The sequence below is a fragment of the Haemorhous mexicanus genome, chromosome 7 (assembly GCF_027477595.1).
Source record: "Haemorhous mexicanus isolate bHaeMex1 chromosome 7, bHaeMex1.pri, whole genome shotgun sequence".
NCBI classification, from domain to species: Eukaryota; Metazoa; Chordata; class Aves; order Passeriformes; family Fringillidae; genus Haemorhous; species Haemorhous mexicanus.
The window spans coordinates 2749144-2772023 of NC_082347.1; the positions used below are offsets into that span (position 1 = coordinate 2749144).

The 22880-nt window shown below is 40.0% G+C and overlaps 1 protein-coding gene across 1 annotated transcript in view; it reads right to left on the minus strand.

The window, feature by feature from the left end:
• The window catches only part of CTNNA3 (catenin alpha 3), a 411569-nt gene extending 389281 nt beyond the window's left edge, over positions 1-22288 (minus strand). The window contains exons 1-4 of the mRNA XM_059850814.1: positions 22165-22288; positions 17704-17810; positions 12600-12792; positions 5624-5790 (exon numbers count right to left, since the gene is read on the minus strand). Of these exons, the coding sequence (XP_059706797.1) occupies positions 5624-5790; positions 12600-12792; positions 17704-17810; positions 22165-22189 (492 nt within the window). The 5' untranslated portion in view covers positions 22190-22288. The remainder of the gene's footprint in view (positions 1-5623; positions 5791-12599; positions 12793-17703; positions 17811-22164) is intronic.
• Positions 22289-22880: the final 592 nt, after the last annotated feature.

Sequence of the window (22880 nt, forward strand, 5' to 3'; positions counted from 1 at the left end):
CAGAATTATGAGATTAAAAACACAGTGCAAAGTGCTTCATTGCTTATAATTCAGAAATGTGGGAAGGAACACCACTGAATACAGAGCACAAAGCCATATTTCTGGTAAGCACCTTACAATCCCCACACAAACAGAAAGAGGTTGGGGGCAGCCCATCCTGCTTCTCCACTCTGTGCATGATGCCACTGCACACACCTGCAATGTCACTTGCCTGGGAGTCTGGCTTTATAAAGATGATGTAATCAAAGGGCCTGCTGCACTTCCTTTACAAAGTTTCCTTCTACACAGCTGGTTTAGATTTGGGGCCAGGGCTGCAAAAAGCTGCTCTGTTATTCACAAATTAGGAGAAATGGCTCTTTTCTGTTCATCTAGAGCTGCACAATTTCAGGGTATCAATATTACCATCTTCCACTGCAAAGGGCAGTAGAGGAGCACTGAGTTCTCCATTGGTAAAATATTTCTCTTTATTTTCATATGATTAATACGAATTGAATTAAGGACAAGAAGCAAATTTTACTTCCATTTTGACATAAGGAAGCTGTTCATTGAAAAAACATACCTTTCTGTTTTAAGAAGGTACTGGTTCTTTAAAAGACTAAATTATAACTAAGTGTACTATTTAAATTACCCAGGGATATGGTTGGAAAAAAGCCATTCACAACCCCTCTTAAATTCCAATTGCTGAACACACATATTTATGAGAAAAAAACTGCTCTTCTCCTATTTTGCTGTAATGGAATGGGCAATGTGCCTCCTTTGGAGAGGTTTACAGAAAGCAGCTCACAGCTTTTTCCATTCAGAAAATATCAGATGATTTTGCTGTCATTTTAAAAAGGTCTGAAGACATACACTCTGATGATAAAGCAGACACTGTTTGTTTTGCATGCATTTCCTCATTTCTGCCTCTCAAAGCACAAACGAGTTATAAAATACATTTCTCTAGATCAGAATGATCTCTGCATGCTTGAATTGTTGATCAGACAAGCCATTCTACATTGCACCAACTTTGCTGCTATACTACCTATAAATAACCTGCCAGGAGAAGATAACTTCCCAAGATTATTTTCCCAGCCTAGAATGTGCCTTCCCATATTAGTACTCTAGAGAAGGAAATTTCAGAACATCACTTCCATATTATTCTCCTACAAGCACAGCACTTCAGTGGAGAATGCCTGCTGCTGCAGAGGCCAAACACAGCCACAGACACTCCCAAGGGAAACCTCCAGCCATGTTCTTTCCCTGGCAGGTTCAGACAGAGTCGACTGCAGTATGCAGGCACCTGCACAGTCCAAACAATTATTTCAAACAGGCCTCTGCTTTTCTAATATGCCAGCTTCCAACTTCATCACCACACACAATATGGACTTCTCACACTCACCTGTACTTCTGATGACTTCAAGCATTGTATCAACCTCTCTACAAACCACCTTTATGTTACAGACCTCCCTGAGCTCTATGTTTACAACTTAACATTCCAGTCTGAATTTATCATCCCACAGCTTGACAATTATTTATTTTTACAAGTTACAAAGGAGCAGTCAAGAGGCTCATATACCAAGCACAGAAGTGGATCCAGATTCCTACTCACTCAAAAGGATGCTCACTTTGAAAAAGCCAGCTCCAAAAGCAATTCTTTGGAAGCAGCTTTTCCTCGGTTATTTACTGCACATCACAGAGTGCCACAGAATTTTCAGAGTGTGATGATTAACCCTGATTCCAAACAACTGCATCCTAGGTACCACAGCCAAACTTCTCATTGGTAGCAGGAATCTCTGTTTGATGAGAAAATAAATAGGAATGTGAACCAAAGGAGAAGCCAAATCTTCTCTCAAAGACTCCTGTCACCTTCTTAATACCCCTTATGCTCCAGAAGACTCCCTGCCACAGGAGTGGCCCATGCCCAACTAAGGAAGGTGGCAAGAAGTTAGAATTTAATCTGGCTACTGCTGTAGAAACAAGGTTTCCATAAACACATCAGGAAAAAATGGAGGTCTAAGGACAATCTCCATCCCTAACTGGACACAGGGGGAAACAGAGTGACAAACAAAGAGGAAAAGTCTGAGGTACTTCTCTGTCTCAGTCTTCAGCAGCAGGACCAGCTGTTTTCCAGGTACCCAAGTCCCTGAAGCTGAGCACAGGGATGGGGAGCAGAACAAATCCCCCCAGTCCAAAATGAAATGTTTAGTGACCAGCTACAGCATCTAAGACTCACACCAGTCCAAGTGCCAAAGTGATCTGCTGGAGGGTAGGAAGGCTCCACACAGGGATCTGGATCAACTAAGCACAGTTCTGGGAGCTGAGCCAAGTCCCTACACCTGAAGCACAGGGCAGCCCAAGACACCTTTCCTCTTTCATTCTATGGAACCCTATCGAGTTCTTGCTCAGAGCATTTTTAATGCTGCTGAATACTCTGCAGGAAAGGGAGGAACAGACAGCACTACACTCACAGGGCCCAACTTCACATGCTGCTTCTTATCTGTAGCCATTCTCTTTTTTTTTCCCTAGCAGGAGGTTTTAAATAACTGTAAGCAAGCATTTTGTAAAGATCATGCTGTCTGAGGCATTCATGAAAAATATGAAGACTTGCACAGTAAATCTACAAGCATGACATGAAGAGGAAAAAGGCAGATAAAACATGTTGGCTCAGCATGATCTGAAACTGATTAGAGAAAGACAGACTGCCAATGCTCTTTGAACGGAATTCTCCAAACCTGTTACTTTCCTGCTGTTCTCTTCTGACCAATACATTTAAGCAATACCATTAGTATGTTAATTCACTTAATTAAATAATATTGAGCCTTACTAACCATAATGGATGAGCTGCTAACACAGCTCTGAATCAGAGAGTGCAATACAGAAGACAGTCCTTTGTCTGACCACATTTTTCAGAACTCAGTTGTTTCTTTAGAGACTCCAAACTCTTTAAGCATGGAAACTCAGACAGAAATAGGTATTTATTTAAACTGTTCCCTGTTAAAAAAAAAAAAATTTAAGGAAGGAAAACCTTTCTTTTTGGCGTGATGTGCTTTATTTTTTCAGTGAACTCTGAAAGGATCTTCTGTTTGCACTGCTCCCTCAGAGTCTTACAGGATTGTGAATTCCACAAGTGGCTAGAAGTGCTCTGTGCCAGAACATAACCAGTCACTGAGGGTTTGTACTGGGATCTAGTAAGCATTATTTACACACACATTTATGCACTTTTTGCTTGCTGGACATTCATAAAACAGCCAAAATTCTCTCCACTTTATTAGCAAAACTACTAAAAAAGCTAATTTCCTGTTCACAAATTCCTCCCAGTATTACCAAACCCTTTCAAACTTACTTGTTATTTCTGGTTTTGAAAAGTCACATTTCAGTATTTTTGTGATGAAAAATACTCTGTATTTTCAGAATTACACACTGTTTAATATGAAGACTTTATTACAGAGAATTCAAAAACAGTTCTAAGTCTAAGCAGAATGTCCAGAAAACAATATTGTTAGAGACTATATAAACTGGAAGCAGACAGCTGAGGTTCATCCTTTTTTCCTAGATATACATCAACAGGCAGATGTGACAGGTAACAGCAGATGAGGCTTTCTACGACAGCCAGTCACATTGTCTTTGTTTTCTTTCTATTTTTTATTCCCAGGTTACTGAGGAAATTAAAGTTTAATGATCCAGAGTGTATTCTGTCAGTACAAAAAACTGTAGTTTTAAACATCAGTGCTGGAATTAACTAATTTTAGTGAGTGACCAAGACTAAAACTTTCAGCACTCTTTGATAAATGGGTTTGAAAAATATTAGATACTTAAATAGGTAATTCCCCATTAAATACTTTCATATTGAGCAAGATCTCACTAATACTGTACAGAGTTCTTTCATGATGCTGAACCAACTTCTTTCATTTTATACATGCAAATATAGAAAAGGTCCTTGATTAGAATTTTTATCATTTTTATGTCTTTTATTCTACTATTACTCTTTGTTTTTAATTTTTCAAATCAATTTTGTCTACCCCATAAAAATTACAGTGCTCAGAGACATGGAAATAAGGAGCAATGAAATTTCCCATCTCTTAAATGATAACAGCTGTAACACCCATGTCTGAAGAACAGGATAATATGGTAGAAGTAATAAGGTTTTAGAACAAGTGCAAAGAAAAACAGCTGAAGACTTTTAAGGAGTTGATTTTCAAGGCATATGAACTTGAAAAACCCAAGAATATTACAGCTGATACAGCAAAGACAAGGTCTACTTTGACACTGTGTGAATACAATGTCTTTTTGTGGGAGCAAGTCCATGTTGAAGAAAAATTGAATTCCTAAGGGAGTTTTAAAGTATAATGATTACAGTTAAATACTTCGAATAGAGCCATGTCGAAATTCATTAAAATATTTAATTGCCTTTAAATCCGGCTCAGTTAGCTGTGACCAAAAGTTGTTAGAAACTGAGGGATGTTCGATAGCATATGTTGGAATTACATTAAGTCAATTTCCTAATTAGATGTCAACATAAAAGACACTATTACAGCTAATACCACTGTTGGCAAGTTCAACAGCCAGAGCAGAGACTAAATAGATATGGAAAATGTAACACCCTCTCCTCTAACAATTAGGGGGAATCTTCTTGCAATGGCTTTACTGGGAGCGTTTTACCACCCTCATTTATTCTAAGGGTTCATTTACAAATTCAGTTCTCCCTCCTATTAAGACGAAATATGGAAGAAGATGACAATTTAATGGCCCTCTGCAGTGGAGTTGTTCCTGAATGATACTCTGCATTCTTTCACCATTTTCAGTTACTTTTTGTTTTCATTTTCAGATGGAAAACATGAAGTCAATTACACAGCCATTTAGAAATACTGAAACTCTAGTAAGGAAATCCATCTCATTTTGGCTCTCTCACGTAAAACACACTCAAATACATTTCAGAAGAGAGCATCTGGGATTATGAAAATAAACATTAAAAATGTAATAGATTACCATGAAAAATATCATAATTTAAGAACGTTTTCCATAAACAGTGCAAAAGACATAGGCTATTCCTATTACAGCTGACAAATTTAAACATACAGAACAACACAGAAGCTTCTGCAAGTCAGTGTTATTTAGCCTGCATCTGCATCTCCAGCAGTTGTCAGTGTCAGATTTTTCAAGCCCAGTATTGAAACCCACACAACATTGTTTTACTATGAAATACTTTTCCTAGTCTGATTTGGAGCCAAATTTTCATTCTCTCATCTTCACCAAACTGAACTTGCTTCAACATGGTCCTCTAAGTCACTGTGTTCTCTCATGGCATGAGGCATTATGAGAGGTGGCACTGATTATTCACCTCTGTCCTGAAATATCAGGAAGTCAACAGAAATTTGTGGTTTTATCAGTCTCTGATAAATTACTGAAAGTATTAGTGGAAAAAAAGGAAAGAAAAATAGATCAAATATGCTGAGCTGCACGTAGATGAGTTTTTCTGGTCCATTCACAAATCTCATCCAGAATCTACACTTGTCCCAGCTGCCCAGGTGTTCCGTGCATGAGACCTACAAGGCTCAAGTACAGAAAGAGTTTTCCATGCCCGGAGAGCCCTGAGCAGACACAGCTGTGGCTAACAGGAGCCTGAGGAGAGCACAGCATCACTCACCACAGTCAGGTGCTGCAGCAGATAGGCCACGTCTACCATGTCGGCCAGAACGAGGAGCCTGGTGACCGCGGCCAGCAGGGAGCGAGCGGCTGGGACCACAGCCTGCCTCCGGGGCAGGGAGCAGGGATCGCTGGTGAACGCCTCTGCTGACACCTGCAGGGCCTGACCTGCAAAACGAGACACATTCCCTTAGGCCGGATCACAACACCCAGAGGAAAGGAAGTCACTCAAGCTCTGTCAGTTATTTGGCAAGTCACAAGCACTGCCAATAAATCTGGTATCTCTTTCTTGCCCTAACGCCCTGACGTGAAGGTCAATGGTTCCAGATCATGCAGGTTAATGTTAAACATCTTCCATTCTCTTTCCCTTTCTCTTCTACAGCATCACTTAATTCTGAAATAATTCCCTTGGCCTTCACACTATTACTCTTAACTGTACACAACAAAGCCAGCAGCTTTGTTAAACTTTTCTAGTCACTACTTGTTATATTACTGTGTACTTTGATGTCCTAGCTATTAGATAATTCCTGGTCACAGAAGGGAATCAAATATTGCTCTTCTCATTACATATAAAAGTTAATGGAATGAAAACCTCATACACTCAAACATCTGACTGACATAAAGGGAAATCTGTGCCATGGAGCTAGTGACTGCCAGTAGGCAACAATATACTGCTCTCCAATGTGAAGTTTGGTAAATGAAATTCAACAATACGGACCACAGCAATAAACATCATAAATTCCTGAAGGGAGGTGAAAAGGAGATGGAGACAGACTGCTCTCAGTGGCGCCCAGCAACAGCGGGAGAAGCAATGGGCACAAACTGACACACAGGAGATTCCACGTAAGCATCAGAAAATATTTTTTTGCTGCAAGAGTGACTCAGCAGTGGCACAGTCCAACCAGGAAGGCTGTGGAGTCTCCATCCTGGGAGATGTTAAAAACCTGACTGGACATGGTCCTGGGCAGACTGCTAGCCCTGCCTGACCTGGGGCATTGGACCAGACAACCCTCAGAGGTCCCTTCCACCCCTCAACATTTTGCAATTCTGTGAGCAAACACAAGTCAGAAGGGTCTGAATACGACCAAGCCCTTAGAAATGAGCATGACATAAGCTGGGATGGCCAGATGAACACATAAAATCATAACCCTAAAATAGAGCCATGAGATGCAGGCTAGACAGATAGGAGCTACAAATACAAACAGCAGAAAATGACAGCTCCAACAACAACACAGTGTTGAAACTTTCTTAAATTGCAGTAGACAGCATGACAATCTGATGCCACTTACTCTATTTTTATTTTAATTCCCATCAACTGGATATTCTTCCATAATTACATTTGTCACAAACAATAAAAATGTCCATTTAGTGGCACAAATAGGAATTCAGACAGACAGCAGCATTCAAAGTATTTCAATTCTTTTAGACAACCAAACAAAAAGCAATTCAAAGAACCAAAGCCAGGATCTATCATAACTGCACAATTACTGTCAGGCAGATATTTCCAAGACTGTTCAACACATCCAGATAAGATGACTCTCAAAGTAAATGTTGCTCTACCATCAACTGATCAGCTACTGACAGCTACTGCTGTGGCAAATGACTGTTACTTACACGTGCCTACAAAAATCTGCTCAGGCAAGGGAAATGTTAAAAACACTGTTCAGCCACAGGTAATTTTTTTAAATAGTTAGAGGATTCACACACTTTATCCAGCACCAAAAATATCCAAAAACTTACATGAAAATTCCTTCAAAAACAAGTGAACTGTGAGCCTGTTAGCAATGAGCTGACAGCTCATGTCAGGCTGTGTCTGTACAGACACTGCAACAACGCCACCAACTGCAGGCAGTGAGCACCCTCAGAGACAGTGCTCAGCATCACACTGGCAACAGCCAAGTGCTCCTCACTGCCTTAGGAAAGATCAACAAAAGCTTTCTTCTTGTATTGATTTGAATAGATTTTCTTTCTCCGTGTCGCATTTCCCTCTCTTCTATTTGTATTTACAACTGGCTTTCTCATCCCATTTTTAAATTTTAACTGCGGCAGTGTGAAATGCACATGGAGGGCAGTGAATTTCATGCCATTCTTGTGTCCCCCCACAAGGAGGTACAATTGCCAAGAAAGTCCTGTCACCCACTCCTGAACTGCACTGTTAGAGGCTGATGGCTTTACAGTACAGAGAAACACAGTTGACAATAGGAGCCCATTTACTAAGGGGGAGAAAAGACATACCAAAGTTAGTAGAAAGAACTTCCAACATTTCAGTCTCAAACTTGAGAGGATAGAACTACAAACAAACAAGAAAAAACCCACAATGGTTTATAATACAGAATCCTAGAGTGCTTTGGGTTGGAAGGGACCTAAAAGATTATCGAGTTCCAATCCCCTGCCATGGGCAGGGACACTTCCACGAGCCCAGGTTGCTGCAAGCCCCATCCAACCTGGCCCTGGACACCTCCAGGGATGTGGCAGCCACAGCTCCTCTGGGCACCCTGTGCCAGGGCCTCAGCATTTTCATGGAGAAGAATTTCTTCCTTGCATCTAATCTAAAACACCCTCTGTCAATTTAAAGCCTTTCCCACTTGTTGAAAGTCCCTCTCCAGACCTCTTGTACATCCCCCCTGGGTTCTGAGAGGCTCCAGTAATGTCTCTCCAGAGCCTTCTCCTCAGCCTGAACAAGCAGCCCAGCTCTCTCAGCCTGCCTTAGCAGGAGAGGTGCTCAATTCTGCTGAGCATCTTCTCAGCCTCCTCTGGACTGGCTCCCACCGGGCAATATCCTTATGCTGAGGGCCCCAGGGCTGAACACAGTATTCCACATGGGGTCTCACCAGTAACAGAACACTCACTGGTTCTTACTGACACTAGTACATGCAGCCTCAAATTCTGCAGGCATGAACTAACACACTAAGCAGAATAAGTACCAGAGAAGCTTGGGAGTCAAGGTCACATCACAGCACAAAACAACCTACCCTTTCTAAAAACAAGATTAAACAACACAAGTCACCAGTACCATCACCCGTTCTGTTCCTACAAATACCATCTCCATCTGCTACAGCAAATAAAAGGATTCTGCTTCAGCCAGCCAGCTGAAGTGACACTATCAGTGTCAGGGCACAGCAGATCGATACCTCCTGCATGTTCCTAATATTCAACACTGTGATAACTCAAATTCTTACAATAGCTTTCTGGAGCTGTTACAGGACATTTCTCTCCTGCCACACAGTCTCTTATCCCACTCAGATACCACTGGATTCTGTTGCATAGCAGCTATTTCACCAGTGCATATCAGGAAGTTCCACTTCCACATCACCTATCATGTAACCAGAGCCACCACACATCCCCATCAAGCCTTACACCCACCTCCTCATTCTCCCTTTCCCACTCAGGGGCACCTGATCCAGTGATGCTGATGTCAAAAGCTATTCTGCAGGGGATCTGTTCGGGGTTTGATGAAAGCAGTGTGCAGCACAGATCATTTTAAGCCATTTAAGTTCTGCCTCCCAGAACAGAAGACTCTTAGATGTAGAATACAGACACATACCTCTTCATGTAGAATGAGGAAGTTAAGTTTACTTTTAAGATGAGAGGAGGGACAAACAAGAACACAGTATAATACAAAAGATCCCCATACCCTTCCTTTAGTAAATGCCCTTCTAAGTAAGCACCCATTTCTTGCCAGTGAATGGGAGTGTCTTCCATGCCATTAAACTCTTGCCTCCCCTGTTTAGTACCAAAAGACATTAAATATGGCCATTCAAAACATCAAAGTATTTGTAGAATTTCCTTTTAAAGAGTAACTTAAGGCTCAAAATGTAACTCCAGCAAGTAACTTGCTTTCAATTCACTGCTCTGTGTGATGACAGGTTTATCTGGGAACACACTTGAGCATGATAATAGCTAAACACAAGAAACACTGACACTGCAATAGATAGAAACAAGGCAGACAACAACTGTTGTGTTTCTGACTATATATAGTCAGTCAGCAATGGCAGTAAGTACCAAACATTTCAGTTATGCCCATGCAACTGTTTGAGAACTGTAAGCCATCACACCTTCACATAAATGCAAAAACTCATCATCCCAAGGATAACGTTACACTTCAATTCAGACTTCTACAGCATAATTTCACCACATGAACAGCATCACTGCTTGCCTTAAAACTGATTAAATCTCAGAATCAGGACATGAATTTGAGACTGATATTTAGTGTCAGAAGCATTCAGGGTTGAACGATGCTCCTTACACTCTTTGCATAGGGCTCAGGTATTCCACAGAACATTGAGTTAGAAGACAATCTTTTGAAATGCTGCATGCACATGAAATCTCTCAGTGAGAGTTTTTCAATACACTTACTTTGGGGTTTATTACACCACTTTAGAACAAAACTGTGGACATAAGTAGCCTCTAACAAAGCTTCACTAAATCAGATCAACAGGAAATCATGGCAGTACTTCAGTTACTAGGCCAGTGGATTTCTGGATGATGCATACAGTCCACCACCCACAAACCTTCCTGCTGACCCATTTAGCAGAGCTCCAGAAGATGTTATCAAAATGTGGGCAGGCCTTAAACAGTACTTTCTTGAGAGAAAACAAAGAAAAATGCAGAGAACATCTATTTAAATTACTGGCTTCAAGCCTTTAAATCTTTGATAAAACTTTGCAGATGTCAAAGGAAGCAGACACTGTATTTATCCAGGTCAATATCTGTCACCCATTATAGTAACACCTTCTTTCAGAGGTGTTACTATAGAATTCTGAATTTGAGACTCCAAAATCTCATCTACGGACAGTGCCAAGAGCAAGCTGCAGTCAGGGAAGCCACATCCATGACATCATGATTTCTGAAGGCTGTGAATTACACACAGATAATTAGATACACCAAACGTTATCCCCACTCTTCATTTTATCCCATTCATTTGCTCCTTTATTCTCCAAAGCATTATTGTAAATAGGAATATCAGAAGCAGATTGAAAAAAGTCAATCACCCCTTTAAAAGGAGCCCCAAATTAATGAGCTCCAAAAGTAATGAAGGGGTTTTCACACTGGCAATTGACACTCAAAAGGAGTAAGTGTTTAATGCTCATGAGGCATCCCCAACTGAACAAGTTCAGCAGGTGACATAAGGTAAAACACAAGAGGAGGTGAGACAGAATTCATTCTTTCCAGATCTCAATGTGCAAATCTGAGTTTGGTTGCTGTCAGTGACATTATCTAAAGCATCTCTTCAAAATTCCATTATCCAGGAATGCCACGTGCAAAATTTCCTAATTAATTTAAGATTGCATAAATAGAAGTCCCTGCCAGTCACCACAGCCACACAATTCAATGCTGTATGCTGTGACATGCATGGCAGGCACTGCATGCAGCCGTGGCTGATGACCCACATCCCCTCAAAGAGCCTGAAGTAAAAAACAGGAGACATTTAACAGCAGCACAATGTGGCCTGAGTAACAGGCACTTAAGTTATATATGACATGGCATACACAAATTAAAAATAGCACACAGCTTCAAAGGTTATAAATATCTGCAAAATTAAGAAACTGCTACCTTTTTAACAATTGTTCCAACCATTTCTTAAAACTAACCTGAGCAGTTTGGCAAATCCTTGAAGGGAGATTGGCTGCAACCACTCACTTCATCATTGCATAATGACAGGTGATAACATGGACTTAACTTTCTTTTAAAATGTAGGAGGTATATATAATCTACTTTATGTATTATTTATTTTTGTAGTTACCTCTGGTCTTGGCTGAGAATCAATAAGTAATAAAAAAAATATTTCACATTTTCAATTTCTCTATGTATAAAAATCAATATAAAACTATATATTTCATTCTTACCTTGTGTTATCAGCCTATAATGGATGGGCTAACATTTTAAGAGTACTCCAAAATGAATGACTTTGCAAGAGCCTCAGCTGCTCAGTGTGACAGATAACTGTGATACTTGCTGGTCATAACGCTTTTAATCATAAAGGATCTTAAGGTATCTCAGACAGCATCTGCATAGATCAAACTCTTAAACCACAGACATCTCTAGATTCAGAGGAAGCCAAAAGCAAGTAATCACTGCCCTGAACAGCAGCAGAGACTCAGAAACCACCCCAGCTGCATGTGCAAGATGAACAAATAAAATAAATTTAAATTGAAAGAAAAGCCTGATTAAGCTCCAACTTTAGTAAGGGCAGGATGATTTAATTAAAACATAAATGAACTTTACTTGTGATTTCTGCAGGAACACATTTAGAATGTTGGTCATGTGACTCATGGCCTTCATGCTCACCCAAATATTCCCAGTTTCCATGGGGAAAAGCAAAACTCAAGAAAACAGCAAAGAGCCTGTAAGAAAATGGCTACAACATTCTCTGCAGATCACAAAAACTAGCCTAGTTCTGGGAATTAGGTTCAAAACTGAGAGACTAAGTCAGGAGGACACAGAATATGACACAACTCACCCGAGAGGAGCTGCTCTGTCAGGAGGGGATGTCTCCTATGGCAGGTTAAAAGATCCATCCTCCTACCCTCAAAACATACCTCCACACTGGACTGTTGTACCTTCCCAACTGAAATCCTTACTAATGCACAAAAGAGGGAAGATTTAAAAGGCCTTAATCCGTGATTCAGGTAAACAGTTCTTTACAAGAAGTTAGAATATACATTAACTTTTAGTCATGCTTAACAGCCACTAAAATGATCAAGAGGCATCCTGTCCTCATGAAGAAAGAAAGAAAGAAAAAAAAACTACATTCCAAACAACAAAACTTGCATTGATATATGTATTTTTCCCAGTGGGGCCCAGCTTGCACACTTAACCTCCTAATAGGTGGTATCCCAGAATATGTAATCAGACAACTCCAAGTCCAGACATTTGCATATCACAACACATTTCCCACAGATATCCTAGCTTCACTTTGACACCAGCATGGTTAAACCAGTTCCTCGTGGTGCCTGAACTGCTTGCCATGTACTTACTCTCCTTCCGCACATCAGCGAGAGCTGCATGAAGCTCCTCTTTAAACACAACTGCTTCCTTGGCAATTTTTTCTCCCTTGTCCAACAGATTCCAAGTGGCTTCTTCCACAGAAGCAAGCAAGACACGAGCTCTCTTGGAACGGCCCTTTTTCTTACTGGAAGGATTCTGTGGACAGTTCACTAACGTTGTAACCTACATTTAAAAGAAGCAAAAGATATAATAATGGTTTACGTTCCACAAGTGAATTTATATAGTTATTAAAATAAAAAATATATAATTATGAATAAGCAAAGAGATTCCCTCTGCTTTAGAGACAGACAGGCAAGCTCAGCATAAATACCAAGAATGGACAAAAGTACTGAATTCAATCTAATGAATTTTAATCAATATGCAACATCTTTTGTGTTCCTCCTTCTGTAGGATCAAAGCAAAGTTAACAGAAATGTCACTGTTCTATTAATCCTCATGCCAACTCCTGCCACTGCTTGTTTTAAAACCTGCTCTTAATAAAATAAAAAATAACAGTGCTATCTGAGGAGGCTTCAGCAAGGCAGGGAATCATGGAACCATTAAGGTAGGAAAACCTCCAAAAGTATCAAGTCCAGCTGTCAAGCTAACATTGCCCAGTGCACCACTAAACCATGTCCCAAAACCACATCCATGTGCTTTCTGAATGCTTCCAGGGAGGGTCACTCCACCGTGTCCCTGGGCAGCCTGTTCCAACGCTGGACACTCCTTTCAGGGAAAATACGTTTCTTAACACCCAGTCTAAACTTTCCTTGCTGCAACTTGTGGCCATTTCCTCTCCTCCTGGCACTCATTACCTGGGAGAAGAGACCAACCCCACACGGCCACAGCCTCCTGTCAGGGAGTTGTGGAGAGCCAGAAGGGTCTCTGAGCCTCCTCTTCTCCAGGCTGAGCCCCCTCAGTTGCTCCTCCTAAGACTTGTGCTCCAGCCCTTTGCTCAGCTCCTTGGCCCTCCCCTGGACAGGCTCCAGCTCCTCAATGTCCTTCTTGTCTTGAGGGGCCCAAGACTGAACACAGGACTCAAGGTGGGGCCTCACCATTGCACAGTGACTGCTGGCCACACCATTTCTGATACAAGCCAGGCTCCCACTGGCCTCCTTGGCCAGCTGGGCACACACTGCCTCATGGTCAGTTGCAATCAGCCAGCACCCACAGGTTCTCTCTCCCCAGAAGTGCTGGGTCTCCCCACACCTCCAGTGTAAGAGGTATCCCAGAACAAATACCCAAAATGAGTACAAACACCTTTCACAATGCTTTCTCTTCTTAACAAAGGGGTATCCCTGTGGCCAGAGCTCAACACCTCCGAACTCTTCAGCATGCTCTCAACATTAAAATTATACACCAATCTGCCCACAATTTAGATTTACTGTAGCTTAGACCAAATTTTATTTTTACCAATGCACTTAGACCAAATTTCCTTTTTACCAATGCACTTAAACACCCATAAAGAACTTGTTTTTGCAGACCATCCCACTCCACATTCCTCATCATCTGAATACAGCCTCCACACGTCAACAGAATGTTTCTGAAAGACTATTCTCTAAGGCATTGCTTGAGCTGCAACACTAAGGAAAGACTCCAAAAACATTTTTCTTAAGTGTTTTACAGGTATTTTAAAGCACACCTTATTTTCATAAAGTTCACTGATCCTTTTTAATGCTCCTGTTCCCTCTGCCAGAACATGGGTAGTACAGTGCTACATGTGCCTTAGCTCACCTTCAGATCTCATCCATGAATTGATGCACTGGAGTGCTTTTCATGAATCATTACCTCTAAACGTAACTGACAAATATCCTGCGGGTAACATTTCTATAAACACATCTACAAACATAAAAGCCCTGACCCCTGCACCATTCATGCAATTTAGGGGGGGGGAAGACCATCCACTTGATATCAACTGCTTTGGCATGTCACAAGGGAGACAGCAACATAAATAACTCTGGCTCAGATTGTTAAAGAAGGCTTGGGTATTTTTCTGACTCCGGCTCAAAGGAAGAAAACAGAATTATTTATTGCACATAAATCAGCCAGCTGGTAGAGAATGCACTGGGAATAAAAATCTTTATCTTTTATTTTTGTAAACACTTCAATGTCAGTTTTAGAACATTTAAGACAGTTTCAATGTCCATATTTTTAAGAATGAGTTACAGATTACAGGCTAATACTTCCAATAAAAAAGGCATAAAACACCATCAAAAATTAGAAGTGGTCCAAAAAATCTATCACAAAGAAGGTTTTTTTTAAATTTTAAGTATTTATTCACTATTTCACTAGAAAATAATGTATCCTACTTTGAAGATTTTCACTGCAGTTTTTTTAATATTAAATATCATTCTATATACTGTTCATTGATATGTTGAGGAGGAAAGGAAATAAAACAAATGAAAAAGTATAAAAAAATAATGATTCCTGCAGGTGAAAACTCTTGACTGTAAGACCCTGCATCTTCAGCATCACTCTCAGGAAACACTGGAGGCAGCAGCTGATCTCAAATACAAGCCAAAATTTGTTAGATAGCTCTTTGCTCATGGAGATCATGGAAAACAGAAAAACTACTCTGAATTCTCTAACACAGAACCCCAAGGAGGAATGTAAAAACTTTATACACTCCTACCCAGAAAGAACTGAAGCACAGACTAATACAGTGTGCCATTGTTACCCTGCACAGCAGATCCCCAGCCTGGCTCTGGTAGGAGTAACACAGTTGTGCTAAAGGCACAAGGAGTCTCTAAGCCATTTACCAGGCCATGTGCCTCCACATTTACAAAGCTGAATCATGCCACTGTTGCCTCCTATTGCCATTAGTTATTAGGCTGAAGAGGTGGGTATTTGGTTATGTCAAATACTAAATTTCTAGGAAACTCTGAAGCAGTTCTTCCAATGCTGTATTCAGCTACTGGCAGCACTTTGAGACAATCTCTTAATACTGCAGTAGTTCAAGAAGCAATGTCTTGATACCTTGAATATCATAATATTTGGTTCACCTTGATTTTAATATAAAAAGTATTTTTAAGCATCAATCATAAAGCATTCTTTTTTGTTAACAATGTAGTTCAGTGTAACTCAGTCTATCCACAGATATTCAGGAAAAACAAGACATGAACTCTGACCTAATGACAACAGCAGAACCCCTGTCCACTGTTTCAAATCCAATGTACTTGTATTATATACAAATAAACACTGGCTAATCCCACCCAGTGAGCAGAAGGTAAACTCACCATATGTAGAACTAAACCAACAGTGTGGGCTTTCCCTGTGAGCAAACGTCTGTGGTGTGAATGACAGGTGGGAATAGAAGCCTTTCAACTTGCCTGCTTTTCATCAGTGATCCAAGGCACTCCAAAATGCAGGGATTTTTCTACTCATTGTGTCACCTGAACCATGCTAACTTTGACAACTACCCTTTTTGATGTGCCAGATACACTGACTGAGAACTAGACTTCCTTTCACAACTAACATCCTTAAAACACCTGAATACAATAAAGGCCACAGAGAGAGGGAAACACCCAGGGCAATTTAGGGACAGTGTTTTATTCCAAGGAGAGAGAAGTTGCCAACTCAGAGAGGGTTTTACACAAAACAGCTGCTATACAATTTTCAGTTTCACAGTAATCACCACTGTCAATTGCACATGGCAGGGAAGAGGGTCAATTCAGCAAGTGATCTGCAGCTATTTCCACAGCTACCTCCTAGTTACTTCCCAGCTGCTTCTGCCTCAATTTTTTCCTGTATTGATGCTATTAATCTAATGACTGCCCTAACACTTAGCATAGCTGGCAAGGACAGACTTCAGAGAACCTCAAGCACTTCCATTGTTTCTTTCCTGCCACAGCTTACACAACTATTAAATAAATAAATTAAAATAGAAATCTCAAAATAAAGTTAAATTGCATTATAAGCAGCAGTTGCTAATCTGAGTCTGGCAAGAATATAATTTTTTATCTGTGACTGGTCTGATTCTCTTTCTAACCACAGACTAATTTCCATTTATTATCTTTCTAGCCTTTCAATGACCCTTCATTGAGTATGAGCTTTAATCCCTATTTTTATACTTTTAACATTTTCTTTTGAAGGATCCACTCGAAACATAAGTTTTCCTTCCACAGGTATGAAACAAGCAAAGCATTAAGCTTAAGAGAGGGAAAAGACACTCAAAATACTTTCTTAGAACCAAAGCATTTCCAATTTGAACAGCCTCAAGCTTTTCAATGTTGAAAAGAGCTGGGAGGGGAAAAAAAACCCCAAAACTTACATGGTTTCTTTGTTTTATTCTGGAACTGCACTTTCTTTTCTTTTGTCAGGTTTCTTTGATCCTGCCAAACCCAAACCAAAATTTACTTTTCTTTACCTCCCCTAAAAACACCCACAGTGTTGCAGCTGCCTCAGCACAGTCTGACCTACTGGTCTACAAGAGGTTTTTAAATTCAGTCTATCAAGACATCAATTCTTACTACTTTGAAACTAATTTTATAACCCATCCACATATCCTTGACAACTTCCACAAACTACTGACCTGTTAACTGAGGGGTTTTACACCATCAGTCACATCCAGGCAAAAATAAAGAAAGAAAGGCAGACAAAATGAGAAAGAGGCAGTTCAGATAACAGTAGCTGGAAATGAAGTCATGATAGAAAAGGTTACTTTCTGAGGAAAGTAACCTTCCAGACAGGAAAAATGAGGGAGAGAAGAAAAGACAAAAAAAAACAAAATTGGGAGAGGCAAAGCTTCAAATAGGGAAAATACAACTTTATTTTTAAAGAATTACTTATTTCATGCACTGGAAATCCATTTGCAGTGTATTCTACATTTAAGCATCTCCTAGATAACACTGTGCTAGAGGCCAGCTAGAACATGCTCATTTACTAGGACAGGCTGGGTGGCAAAGTTGCAAGTGACCAAATGAGTGACCAAATCTGGAAGGCAGACCCCTGGAAAGCTCCTGAGCCAGAGTAAAGTGCAAGTGCAGAAGAGCTGTGGGTGTGACTTTCAGAACAATGTCTTTAGTCAAAAGTTCTTCAGCCTTATTTCCCTTCCCTCTATGGTGACCCAGCTTACTTTCTGCAACTCTCAAATACCTGAATTATCAGTGGTTCCAGTAATTTCTCCACTGTAAATGTCTGGATCTGCAGATTCCGAGGATCAATTTTCAGTTTAATGTTTGGCACTTTTGTTGACATTTCACCTGGGTACAAAACAAGAGAAGTGCAATAAGCCAATATTAACCATGACTACAAGCCTCATTGCCTTCTGTCAGAGCCCAGAGACTGCCTATGTGAGTACAAACTTGTTTCATAATAGTCTGATCTCAAGAAATACAATGAATGTTTCCAATTCCCCATTTCAAAACCATTAAAAAATATGCAGATACTTCCATAAACTGTAAAATCATAGACTAAAAGCACATGTAACTCCTTATATTCACTTACAGATTTCTACACTGACCACATATTAAAAAAAACAAGGAAAAATTAATTAGAATACCATTAAATAAAATCCTCCACTAGTCCACAAAGATATTTAAAGCAAAAACATTAAATTCCATTACTGAATTTATCACAAAACAAAAACATTAATGCTATGTGCACAATATCTGTATCTTATTCCAGGTGCCAAATTACAGGGGTTATATAATAAGCACCTTAAGAACAAAACTAATATACAGCAGTCCTTAAAATTTCTGGAAATTCCCAGCAGAAAAAGGGAAACATTTTGTTATTTTATACCCTGCAATAACAAATATTTTTTAAGTGTCAAGACAGATTAAGTTGAGAAAGCCTATTACTGAAGTCAGTAAGATGGAAGCAAAGCCAAGTAAGGTCTTTAAAGTGAATAAATCATTCATTAGGAACTTGATGCAGAATCTACTGATGTGAATTAATAGTTTTCACCAAGTTCACTGGGCCATGGCTCAGGCCATTAGCCTGAAATGTGTGTGTGTCAACAAAGAATTATAACGGCTTTAGCTGGATTGCAACCGATTATTGTTCCAAAATAAAAGACACTAAATTTTGCAGTAACTTAACTTCTTATAAAACACAGCCTGGCAAAGCCTTTTTAGCCAGTAAAGACTTCAAATACACAAATAATGGATATCTGTCCTTTTTTAGCAAGACTTATTACAACTACTGCTGCTGTATAATGAAGTAATAAGGTACTGCAACTGTGCAGGCTGAAGAGATATACTGTCACCTTCCAGTGAACCTAGCAGTGATTTAATAAAACACAGTCGGTTCTGGGTTCCTGTAGCAAGTGGTGTAGAAATGGATCTGGAGAGTTACCCACATTTCACTTACAAGCAAAGATAATATGAGCAATAATTAAAGAATTAAGGTATAAAGCAATTTAGGGTTTTGCCATTCTTATTAAAGGTTACACAAGTGCCAAGTTTTTCTTTAATTACAAACTACAGTAGGGCAGAGCGAAGCTACAAATTCAGCTGCATCCAGCCAGGCAACAGCATATGCAATGAACTGATTCTTCAGTTTTAAATCTGATCCAAAAGAAAGAAAACAGAAACCTGAGATCAGACGGACCAGAAAAAAAACACTTTTCCTTCCACAAATATGAATGGAAAGAGAACTCTAGAAATGTCAAAGCAAATTAACTGCCCATATTTTACACATTTAAATTTTAGATACTTTCAACAATGTGAAAAACATGTATTTTATGATTGGCTTTTCACAAATATTAAAATGAATATTATATGTGTTATGTTAGAAAGTTATGCTGTATTAATTCTCTTAAGTAGTGTGTCAAATATTGTTTTAGGTTATAACATAATGTTAAAATAGAAACTATGCTATGTAGGATACTTTTTTCCTAAAGAAAGGACTCACACCAGATAGCAGCCACAGGACACCCAAATCTTTCAGAGAAAGAGAATTTATTGCTCAATTATCAAGAGAAATGAAACTTCTTCCCACCTCGCTCAGCCATGACGACGCTGGTTAGGATTCAGAGGAAGAAGCTGACACTGCCCAGACAGAATCCTGTGTTTGAATGGAACTTATGCACCATGGATGAGGTGTATGAATATGCAACAGGCTGTTGTTTTTAAGGGTTAATCCTCTGTTAACCTCTGTCCTTTAGCCGGGTTTATGTTGGCCAGAAAAAGGTACCCAGACGTCCATACCTTTTTGTTTCTATTGTCTCATATTGTCCTAATCCAAATTGTCCAAATTATTATTACTCTAATTATATTACTATTTTTACAACCATTTTATTACTATTAAACTCTTATAAAACTTAAAAAAACCAAGTGATTGGCGTTTTTCACAAACAAAGCCCAAGGAAACAAACTTTGAGACTCCCAAACCTGGAATTGCCAACGGATCTCTTTCTGTCCGATCCCAACAACTTGCTCTGAACGCCACTACTGTCTGTCATTCCCGCACTCGCGGCGAGCTCCAGTCCCAAAGGGCGCTGCTGTCGAAGTGCCGGCCCCTCCCCACAGCGCCCGGCAGCGCTGCCAGCACCGGCTCTGGCCGGGCCCGGCCCTGCAGCTCGGAACACACGGCAGGGAAGGAAGCTCCTGAGCTGCTCTCCTGTGTCCACCCCTTAAACAAAAAGCCTTTTAATTCAACAAGATACCGTCCTCCAGCTTCCCTGGGATTCCATCAAACCACATCATTACATACTCTGAAGAAGACAGATCCTTTTCTGCCACCTATAATTCACTGGTTTTCTAAATCTTTGGCCAATATTTCAATGAACCTGCTTTTTATTCCCATTAGGAAAAATAATAAATCTTTATGATGGTGCTGGTTACCAACCCTTATCTTCGATATTTTCACAAACAGTCTCCCAAAACAGGAGCACTTACTGAAACCCATCACAACAGCTGCAAACAGATGGTATCAACAGTGCTGCGCGTTTTTTTCTGGTCAGACACACAGCAGTGACAAGGGGACAGGTAAAAGGGATGGGGACAGCACCTCGTGCTCCTGCTGAGCCCTACAGAAGCCACGAGCTGACTCGGGTATTTTTCTGCAGATACACTCACGCTTTAAACCTTGCAGCAGCTTCCCCACAATTCTCTGACAGAAGGGTGTCAGCACCTGCTTTACTCAAAATGGAGAAATTAAACATTTTGCTTCTTGCTCTCCATTCTCACAGCACTATCTCCTCTGCTCCATGCTATCTGCAATCACCAGGTCTTTTCTAAATTTTGGCAGAAAAATATGTAGTTGAAATTAAAGTCAATTCCTGTTAGTAAAGGACTAGTGTGCTCCAGAATCCCAACACAGAGCACTCCCAAACTTGGAAAGTATTACAAATCCAACCCCATTTTTGCAGGTCAGAAAAAAATATGAACCCATGCGTCATGACTTTCCCTCTTCTGGCTTGTTCTGTGGTTTTTGCTTGTTTGTTTCTTTCTTGCCCTTAGCACACTGTCTAACATCAGCATTTTTATTCTTTGCTTGGGCCCTGAGTTCAAAAGCCAGTTAAGCCAATAATAGATTTTAGCCTTGAGTTGGGCCCATAACAAGTCATCAGCAGAAAGTCAATTGCAAAAACTATTGTCTCTGGAAATTTCAATTATATTCTAAGATATAAATAACTCACTTAAGGGCTCACTTGCTGATTCCAGCAATATTTTTTAAGTAAAATTCTAATGCTTCGTGAAACTTCCTGTTGTTTCTAAAGAGACAAACAGTTTTGCAAGCCAATGCAGGGAAAACCACAAGATCTTAAATTATTTTGATAATCTGACTACATATTTTTAGCTTACCAGGCTCTCCTTACTGTTATATACCATATAGGCTAATCAATATTTAAATTGGGTTCTTTAATTATTCCTTTTTAACTAAGGCAAGGATAAGAGGTGATAGAAAAATAAACAGCCAGTAAAGATTATCCTGGCATTTTCTCTGGCATTTCCACTTACTAAGTGAACCTCTGTCCTTCTAGATCATATTCATTAAGATGACAAAATCTGGTGTTTGCCTCAGGAAAAAAGTGAAAACCACCATTCCACCTTTCTTTTTTATTTTTTTTTAATCCATTTGTCTACTGCAGTATAGCACCCCCCTAACGACAGCAGGGGCCCTAACTGTGAGATATTTTGGTAAAAGGCTGTATAACCTCACACTCAGTTAGATTAACCTTTACAGGAGGCAATCTCAGCCCTGTACACCAGCAGCTCTTACAACACTTAGGATGTTAAGCATGTGTTACAAGATATAGTTGTGTCCCAGAAAAGCCAGAAAACCAACCACCTGCACACTCCTACCAAATGCTACCAACCTCAAGATAATGAAAATTCTGTCTTTTTATCAGATGTCAAAACTATTGAGTCTTTTGGTGTAGTAAGAAAAAGACACTGGAAAAACAGCCAAAGTCTATATCCATCTGCAATGCAACGTGAACACAGCACCTGCAGGTTTTTTTTTAGAATCTATAAGTACACTGTATACAGACATAAACTAATAAGTGTCAGAAAGCAGAGCCAAAGACATTCTGCATCAATTAGAAATCCTTTACTTTAGAATCCATTTCCTGCTAGATTGTTAGAAAGCCAACAGTGCATCACTCACCTATGCTAGAAAACATATGGTCCATATGCAGCACTAAAGCAACTGCCTATGTAATTTCCTTGTGTTGGGAACTCCAGTGCAAGTGCCCTGGCTCACTATGGGGCTCCTGAGGCATCTGCAAGGCACTGCCTGACAAGCTCCCAGTGTATTTCAGGATGACTGACAGCACACAGCGGCTGCTGGACGGCTGGCAGGGGGATGGGCATCCTTAAAGCGATACAGTAGAGCACAAGCCTGGCAAGAAAGTTTAGAGTTGAAAAGGTTTTGAACAATTAGATGACACGAAGCATGAAATTACTTACACTTCCAGTGATTATTCTTGGAATTTCCAGCACAGCAACTGTTTTGCCATGCATTCTGACTGCATGCCAACTTCAGTCTGGAGGCAATGACTCACTCTCAAACTCCTGAACTGGACAGCAAAGGGATTCATAAAGCTCTCACCCAGGAACTTGGCACCAAATTTGTTTTCTCTGTTGTTTTTTTCTATTGTATGGTATCCTACAATGACACACAATCTATTATCCTAGCAGTTTCAAAAAATGCAAAGGCCTATTGCCTTCTAAAAAATGAAGTTAAAACAAAGTAGTCAGGATTTGTTACTTTTTACCAAGATATACAGGGACAGGGCACCCGAGGATTTCCAAGATATGAAACATTGCTGAGAATACGTAACAGAATTTTTTTACTATTTGTTCTTAATTTCAGTGTTTCCT